Below are 9,510 nucleotides of genomic sequence, written 5' to 3' on the forward strand. Positions count from 1 at the left end.
TATGGAGCACTGCCAGCAGAATAGTTCGGCCGCTCTGAACGCTGATCCAGTACATTTATCTCTTTCTAAATACAACCAACTGTCTTGAAAAATGAGTGATTGAAATACATTGACCAGCCGAAACGTTGTGACCACTGCCCACAGCGAGAGTGAATACCGCCTGCTGGACTTTCTGGGCACACGACGCGGTAAGGGAGGCAGCGAGGTTATTTATACTGAGATGACAAAAGTCGTAGGATAACTCCCAACATCGTACCAGACCTCCTTTTCCTCGGCGTAGTGTAGCCTTTCGCCCCTACTGTTCAACCTGTACATCGAGGAACCAATGATGGAAATAAAAGAAAGGTTCAGGAGCGGATATAAAATTCAAGGTGAAAGGATATCAATGAGTCGATTCACTGATGACATTGTTATCTTGAGTGAAAGTAAAGAAGAATTACATGATCTGTTGAACGGAATGAGCAGTCCAATGAGTACACAGTAGGATTGAGAGTAAATCGAAGAAAAAATGTTGTTCAAATGCGTGTGAACTCTTATGGGACTTAACTGCTAAGGTCATCAGTCCCTAAGCTTACACACTACTTAACCTAAATTATCCTAAGGAAAAACACACACAGCCATGCGCGAGGGAGGACTCAAACCTCCACTGGGACCAGCCGCACAGTAAATTGAAGAAAGACGAAGGTAATGAGAAGTAACAGAAATGAGAACAGCGAGAAACTTAACATCAGGATTGATGGTCACGAAATAGATGAAGTTAAGAAGTTCTGCTACCTAGGCAGTAAAATAACCAATGACGGACGGAGCAAGGAGGACATCAAAAAGGGCATTCCTGGCCAAGAGAAGTCTACTAATACCAAATATCGGCCTTCATCTGAGGAAAAAATTTCTGAGAATTTACGTCTGGAGTACAGCATTATATGATAGTGAAAGATGGGCTATGGGAGAACTGGAACAGAAGAGAATCGAAGTATTTGAGATGTGGTGTTACAGACGAATGTAGAAAATTAAGTGGACTGATAAGGTAAGGAACGGGGAAGTTCTGCACCGTATTGGAGAGGAAAGAAATATACGGAAAACACTGAAGAGGAGAAGGGACATGATGATAGGACATTGTTAAGATATGAGGGAATGACTTCCATGGTATTCGAGGGTGCTGTGGAGGGCAAAAACTGTAGAGGAAGACAGAGATTGGAATACATCCAGCAAATCATTGAGGACGTAAGTTGCCAGTGCTACTCTGAGATGAAGAGGTTACCACAGGAGAGGAATCCGTGGCGGGCCGCGTCTGCCAGTAAGAAGACTGATGACCAAAAAAAAAAAGTGCAGCAATTCGACGTGGCATGGACTTAACAAGTTGTTTGAAGGTCCCTGCACTAATGTTGAACCATACAGCGGCCCGTAACTTCGTAAGTGTTACCGCTGCAGGATTTTGTGCACGAATTGATCTTTCAAATACGATCGAAAATGTTCGATGAAATTCAAGACCGGCGACCTGAGTGGCCAAACCATTCGCTCGAAATGTCCAGAATGTTCTTCAAATCAGTTGTGGCCCAATGACATGACATCGTTGTTTGGGAACACGAAGCCCATGAATGACTGCAAATGGCCTCGAAGTAACTGAACGTAACCAGGATATAAAATGTTGGCTGCCAATGGCAAGAAAAGCATTTCTGAAGAAAAAAATTTTTAATATCGAATATAAATTTAAGTGTTAGGAAGTCTTTTCTGAAGGTATTTGTCTGGAGTGCAGAAGAGTAGCCTTATATGAAAGTGAAACGTGGATAATAAATCAGTTCGGAAAAGAAGAGAATGTAAGCTGCTGAAATGTGGTGCTACAGAAGAATGTTGAAAGTTAGATGTCTAGCTCGCGTAGCTAATGAGGAGGTACTATATAGAATTAGGGGAGAAAAGAAATTTGTGGCATGACTTGACTAAAAGAAGGGATAGGCTGATAGCACACGTTCCAGGACATCAAGAAATCGTCAGCTCAGTACTGGAGGGAAGGGTAGAAGGTAAAAATTGCAGAGTGAGACCCAGAGATCACTACAATAAGTAGGTTAAAATGGAAGGGGTTTGCAACAGTTATTCACATATGAAGGGGCTGGCACGGGATAGAATAACATGGAGAGCTACACCAAATCAGTCTTCGAACTGAACACCACAACAACAACTACTACTACAAACAGGCCTCATAATGCACAGCAAATAGTCATTGATAACCTTTCGTTCTGAGGCGATTCCAACGAAAATCTGTTATGTGACCCGCTGGGTGTCTCCAAATCACGGAAACAACAAAAGACGTGTGACATAAACCGTTTTATCCAACTTGTCAGCAATGCAACACAACTAAAACAGCAAACGTAGAGACCCCGCTTCTTGTCCACCAACATTACACCCAAAATGAAGTTCGCGGCACCTCTTTAGAAGAATATTCCATTTTTGTTCCTCACTTAACCAGCCGGTCGATGTGGCCGAGCGGTTCTAGGCGCTTCATTATGGAACCGCGCGACCGCTACGGTCCCAGATTTGAATCCTGCCTCTGGCATGGATGTGTATGATGTCGTTATGTTAGTTAGGTTTAAGTAGTTCTAAGTTCTAGGGGACTGATAACCTCAGATGTTAAGTCCCATATTGCTCAGAGCCATTTGAACCATTTTTTCACTTAATTATAACAGATATGACAAAAAGAATTTTTCAAAAAGAATTTTTTCGGTCACCTGAGAAACAAAGAACATTCATGAGCCTAAAGCAACAAGCAGTCACCTACAACAATTGCTGTCAGAACTCTCAGTTCTGAAACGCAAGTGGCAAGTAACATAACGCAGTGTTGAAGCGTGTCTAGTCGGTAATGTTACTAAACCTTCATAATTTCCTTCAGGTAGATTTCCGAACTACGGGTCGTATGTGAGAATCCGTGTACTTGAGTCGGTTGTTTCCGACACTTGCAACAGCAGAATAATTAAAATGATCCCCAGCACCATAATCAGATTGTAGTGTTTCAAAGGATTTCGGCAGGGCGATGGAGGTGTACCACAAGAAAACTGAGCTCCAACGTAAAAAACTCATTTCATTTTGGAATACAGGGACTCAAATTGCGCGAATAAAATTATTCAAATTCTCTCTGACTACTATGTGATTTATCAGTTTAGTGGGAGAATCTGGTCTTTGTTAGACGAGGTCATGATTAAGGTCGACTACGGGAAACTATCTCGCTAAGGTGTACACAAGTCCTCAAGCTCCAATGCCACCCAGGGAAATTTCACTCCAGCGTGGGACACGTACTGAATCTGCAGCTGCACCATCTAATGCTGTCGCGATAACTTTTCGCCATCCAAACAACTAAAACAGTGCAGGGAAATCTTGGGTAAATGTGATTGTTATAAATTATATGCTCACAAGCAGAACATTTTTCAGACAGTATCCACATTTGCCGCAGAATGATCCTATAAAATTATAACTTTGTATGAGACATAGATCAGGAGACATAGTCTCATCGACACTGAGATGTGTGAAAAAATGTCGCATCATGCATGACGTTTATTACTTCTTTGCTGCTAATTCTATACATAACATATTTCGTAGACAATATCCACTTATGCAACTGAAAGTATCTCTACAAATATATCACTGTACGCACGTAGTTCGACAGATATGATGTCATAAACTCTAAGACATTTGAAAAAGTGCCGCTTTATTCATGAATTTTTAATACATTTATTCTTTACTCCTAAGACACTCTTACAGTCGAGTCATCACCAAGAAACCCATGACACCTAGCAGCGTTTTGACAGCTTTCAATGGTGAAGCAGTTAACAGAACTGTAAAGATGGCAACAACAATTTGATCTGCAGTTTTCACCACAGTGACACAACGAACTGTTACAAATCAGATACTTAAAGGACAGCTCCGAGCCAGACGTCCTGTAGCGTGCATTCCACTGACGCCAAATCACCACCATTTGCGACTTCAGTGGCGTCAAGCGAGAGCTCAGTGGGGAGCAGGCTGGAGGTCTGTTATGTTTTCTGATGAGAGCTAATTCTGCCTCTCTGCCAATAATGGACGTGTGTTTATTAGGAGGAGGCAATGTTGAGAACCTGGAACCAATGTCTCTGTGTGCTAGGCATACTGGAGCTACACCTGCAGTTATGACCTGGGATGCGGTTTCGTATGACAGCAGGAGGGCTCATGTTGTTACCCCAAGCCGCCTGACTGCAAATTTGTTCGTCAGTCTAATGATTCGTCATGTTGTGCTGTCATTCATAAACAGCAGTGCAGAGGATGTTTTCCAACGGGACAACGCTCGCCCACACACCACTGTTGTAGCCCAACATGCTCTACAGAGTGCTCACATTTTGCCTCCGCCTGCACAATCATCAGACCTGCCTCCAAACGATCACATACCGGACGTCATCGGACGACATCGGACGACATCTCCAGCGTCATCCAGAAACAGCATTAATCGTCCCTTAATTGACTGATCAAGTGCAACAGGCATGGAACTCCATTCCACAAAATAACAGCCGGCACCTATACAAAACAATGCACGTACGTTTGCATTCTTGCCATACAACATTCTGGCAGTTACCCCTATTATTAATGTACCAGCATTTCACATTTGCAATGGCTTATCTCGCGCTTCGTTAGGCTGTGATCGCGTAATGTTAATCACTTATGTTACATAGTGAAACGTATTGTAGAAGTTTCATTACTGTACATTAGTTACGTTTTGGTGTTGTGTTTATTTTTCCCGTCAATGTATAAGATTTCGTCTCTAACAGAAAATCGCCAAAATGAATACCCAGTCATTGCCCGGCTTGTCAGCTAGTAAGAAAATAAGAGATGTAGACGAAGGTAATGACTGTGCTAGAACAGAAAGAAATCAATGACGAATTTTCTAGGACAAGAGCACTAGCTCGAATGCTCAACAATACGGCAGAAAATCAGCCATGATCTTTTGGAAGGAAGCATTCAAATTTCAGCTTAAGTGATTTAAGGTAAGTGCGGAAAATGTAATTTTACTTTGTTGAACGAGGATCTGAATCCGACTACCCAAACATGAACCTGTTTTCTCGAACACTGTCCATCCCACTGCAAGATCAAATCAGTGAAATGATGACACACACATACGAATATACGCGTATCGAACACTACTATACATGAATCGGAAGCAGCAAAGCCTTATCTTTTGTCTCGAAAGAGATGTTGTACTCTACTATCTGAACACAGATTTGTTGCGGCTTCTCACACTAGTCTATTACATCCAGATTACTTTATCTTTGCGTAACTGCTGAAACCTCTACCTTTCTATTCCCATAACTTCCTCCCCTAAGGAAACACGGCCATTGGCTGTGTCACAACACAGAGGATCGGACCTGTGCGCATAGCGACTTCGCGGCCTATGTGCGTACGCCAGAGTTACGCGTGATTGAGCAAGCCACGCAGGCGATGTGTCATTAAGCAACATTGTGTTGCTCATTTTCCGCAACTTCCGCCAAGCTATGAGAAGCTTATTCGCCCCGCTCTCGCACACTGCAGCCGAGTGAACACTACTTGGATCAGTCACGCGCCTGCTGTGTTCTATTTATTAATCCTTGTAACAGTTTTCAGATGCTGAGATTAAGAAATTGAAGAAGGAATACATTTGTATGGAACATATTTAAATCACCTTCTGTTCAAAGACGAGACGTTGTTTCAAAAGTCTCTAGAAACTCTAGAACCGATTTGCTTCAAAGGAAATATTCTTAGCAAAAAACGTGAATAATTATTGACTGAGTTACTTCAACTTTTACACGACGTTCCAATAGACATTCGGTCGGATGTAGACTAAATGTATTTTTTTAATACATGCAGGGTGTAAGAGGTGCAAGTGTAGATATTTTTGTATGTGTACCTTAGTATGTACAGACATAAATATGTTCGTTGTTTCTTCTCTGTGCCGAACGTTCTTCCCACAAGCACGTAACAAACCTTACGAAGTGTTCCTGGAGCCACTCTGTAGCAATTCTGGACTTGTGGGGTGTCGCATTGTCCTGCTGGAATTTCCCAGGTCTGTCGGATTGCCCAATGGACATGAATGGAAGCAAGTGATCAGACAGGATTCTTACGTACGGGTATCTAGACGTATCACTGGTCCATTATTATTCTTCCAACTGCTCACGCCCCACACCATTACAGAGCCTCCACCAGTTTGACCTGTCCTTTGCCGACATGCAGGGTCCATGGATTCATGAGATTGTCTCGATATCTGTACACGTCCATCCACTCGACATAATTTGAACCAGACTTGTCCGGCCAGACAACATGTTTCCAGCATCAATAGTCCAATGTCTGGCCGCGAGGGGTAGCCGCGCGGTCTAGGGCGCCTTGTCACGGTCCGTGTGGCTGCCCCCATCGGAGGTTCGAGTCCTCCCTCGGGCATGGGTGTGTGTGTTGTCCTTAGGTTTCGTTAATTTCAGTTAGATTGAGTAGTGTGTAGGCTTAATAACCGATGACCTCACCAGTTTGGTCCCATAAGACCATACCACAAATTTCCAACATTTTTGCAATGTCGCTGTTGACGGGCCCAGTCGAGGCGTAAAGCTTTGTATCGTGCAGTCATCAAGGATACACGGGTGGGCCTTCGGCTCCGAAAGCCCATATCGATGATGTTTCGTTGAATGGTTCGCACGCTGACACTTCTTGATGGCCCAGCATTTAAATCTGGAGCAATTTGGCGAAGGATCGCACTCTGTTACGTTGAAATATTCTCTCAGTTGTCGGTGGCCCCGTTTTTGCAGGATCTTTTTCTGGCCGCAGCGATGTCGGTGATTTGATGTTTCGCCGGTTTCCTGATATTCAAGGTACACTCTTGAAATGGTCGTAACAGGAAAATCCCCATTTCATCGGTCCTTGGAAATGCTGTGTCCATCGCTCGTCCGCCGACTATAGCACCACGTTCAAACTCACTTTAATCGTGATAATCTTCCATTGTACTAGCAGTAACCGATCTAACAACTGCGCCAGACTCTTGTTGTCTTATATAGGCTTTGCTGACCGCAGCGCCGTGTTCTGCCTGTTTACAGATCTCTGTATTTGAATACACTTGTTTATACCAGTTTCTTTGGTGCTTCCGTGTAGTATAAATTACTCTTGAAATAACGTTTACTTCTTTGGTCTTGACTACTTTCGTAAATTGCTTTCGTAGTAATATACCCTTTTAGTAACTGTTGGTGAGTTCTGTTCCTGTTTGTTTCTTTAGTTGTAATTGAGATGGTAATGCCTTTTTATTACTTTGCCCAAATGGTGCATCACGTGTTGAACCCGGCCAACAGCTTATCACGTTTAAAATTTTCGTTTTGGCTTCAAAGTTGGTTTGTATATTTTTAATGGAAAAGAAATTTTTGCTGTTTCCTTTTGGTTCTGCTTGTGCTCAGAAGGACAAAGTGTGGGTATATGTATACAATTTATGGCCTCCATGATACTTGGGGATACCAGTTCGATTTAGTTGCCTTTTTACTTTGATACATACAGTGGGTTTAAGGTATTTAAATTGTTTATCGCACCATTAAAAGCTCTTTCAGCAGTGTTATGATAGAAGGCAGTGAGATCGCCTGCTACGATTTTATAAGAACCAGCGCAAAAGATTCATAGTCCACAAAGAATTTGCAGCCTAGGAGGAAAAGCGCGATTCCTGTGAGAGTTAAGCTGCAGCAACGACTCCGCCATAGCAAGCAGTAACTCAAAAGATTCCACACGAAACCCAATCCGCTCACTGAAATTACTCTCGCTATATATCGCAAATAGGCCTCTTCTCTCCAATAAAAGTCTCTTTTCTGAAACGTCTACCTGTTCCTCTATTTTCACGCATTCTTCGTAGTCCATGCGATCTGTATAATCTGATATTTAACACGCAGAAACACACTTTACTTTCTAACTTTTCATCTATAACTGCTGAGGAGTAAATTTTAGCCCCATTTCCTCTTTCAGTTAATAAAGTCGTAGCTCTTTGATGGTGCTCTGCACCAGCTCTGTAGTGAATAAAGTTACTTCACGAGTAAATGAAAAATTTACTCCTGCAGTAATTTACTCCTTTAGTTCAGTACTTTCGACTGGAAGTCAACGATTTCTTTCTCTCTTAGTAAAGTACTACTTCAGTTTCACTTAACGCTTGGTTGGTGTTGGTCACTCTTAGTGTTCTTTCCTCATTGCGAGTAACGAAACTGGTTTACTGCCGCGCGGAGTGGCCGCGTGGTTTGAGTCGCCATGTCGCGGATTGCGCGACAACTCCTGCCGGAGGTTCGAGTCCTCGCTCGGGCATGGGTGTGTGTGTTGCTCTTAGCATAAGTTAGATTAAGTAGCGTGTAAGTCTAGGGACCGATGACGTCAGCAGTTTTGTCCCTTAGGAATTCACTCACGTTTGAACATTTTCTCCTTTACTGCCGCAGGTGTGTGCGCCTGTGGAGAATCAGACGGTGACGCTGCCGTTCCGAGTGCAGGACACCCTGCAAGGCTCCGACTTCAGCGACATGTCCATCAACTTCGTCAACCACACTCGCTGCGGCTGCGTGCCCAGGACCGAGGCCACTGACACGGAGACAGTCGTCTGGGAGACCAACAGCGTCCCTTGACTCGCTCCAGAGACGAAGGCCGCGTCGACACGCAGTGCCGGTCTGCAACACGGGTCCACGGTGTTTTAGCCGACAGCCTGCCAAACGAGCGAATTAACTGATCTTGTTGCAGGCTGATTCTCTGCAACATTTAAGACTGCATATCATATGTTGCATTCATAATATTGTTTACATCTTCCAATCATGTATTTTTTTCTTTTGCGAATCACAATATATAGCACCTAACACTTTTTAATATCAATCATATTACTTGCCACGAGCATTCTTTACTTGGCTCTAATAAAGTAATAGAACGCTATAAATGTTGTCGACATGTGCTACCTTAAGGAAACTGAACGACGCACAGTTTCCGTATCCCAGCTCTCTTGAATGGAAAGAGCTTTCCCCTGTTAGGGGATGAGGTAAATATTGCGAGGCCATCGGAATCTCACGCTATTACTCTATCCAGTATCAGAACTTGGGAACGCATGAACTATGACCCTACTTGCAGGGAGCCATTGACTTGAATAGATACTGGTGCAAGGTGCTAGAATTAGCTACACAAATAAAAGCTAGCTGAAATTAGCACAGAACAACGTACTCTTAACCGTGGGCAGCCTCCACTGATACAGAGACGTTTGCAGGGTGACATATTCACCTATAGCAACATAAGATGAACTGAGAACACTTCGGAGTACGAATTCTGAAGCATGAGAACTAGGCGGATGGGGGAGGAGGGGGGGGGGGGGACAAAATCCGGTGAACCTTACTTACCACATGACAGGCGCTGCTGCTCCCCTGCAAAATCGCAAGTGCTAGCGATCGCCAAACAACTGAAACGGTGATCTAATGCGAGCGTCATTGTTAGACTGTATCTGAAGTCACGAACCATTAAGTTTTATCCTCACATGGCGGAGCGTAC

At 43.4% G+C, this 9,510-nt stretch overlaps 1 protein-coding gene across 1 annotated transcript in view; it reads left to right on the forward strand.

The window, feature by feature from the left end:
- The window catches only part of LOC126355203 (uncharacterized), a 36,428-nt gene extending 27,584 nt beyond the window's left edge, over positions 1–8,844 (forward strand). Inside the window, exon 3 of the mRNA XM_050005435.1 lies at positions 8,427–8,844. Coding sequence (XP_049861392.1) covers positions 8,427–8,609 — 183 coding nt within the window. The 3' untranslated portion in view covers positions 8,610–8,844. The remainder of the gene's footprint in view (positions 1–8,426) is intronic.
- The last annotated feature ends 666 nt before the right edge of the window (positions 8,845–9,510 follow it).

Source organism: Schistocerca gregaria, chromosome 3 (assembly GCF_023897955.1).
Source record: "Schistocerca gregaria isolate iqSchGreg1 chromosome 3, iqSchGreg1.2, whole genome shotgun sequence".
Classification (NCBI taxonomy): domain Eukaryota; kingdom Metazoa; phylum Arthropoda; class Insecta; order Orthoptera; family Acrididae; genus Schistocerca; species Schistocerca gregaria.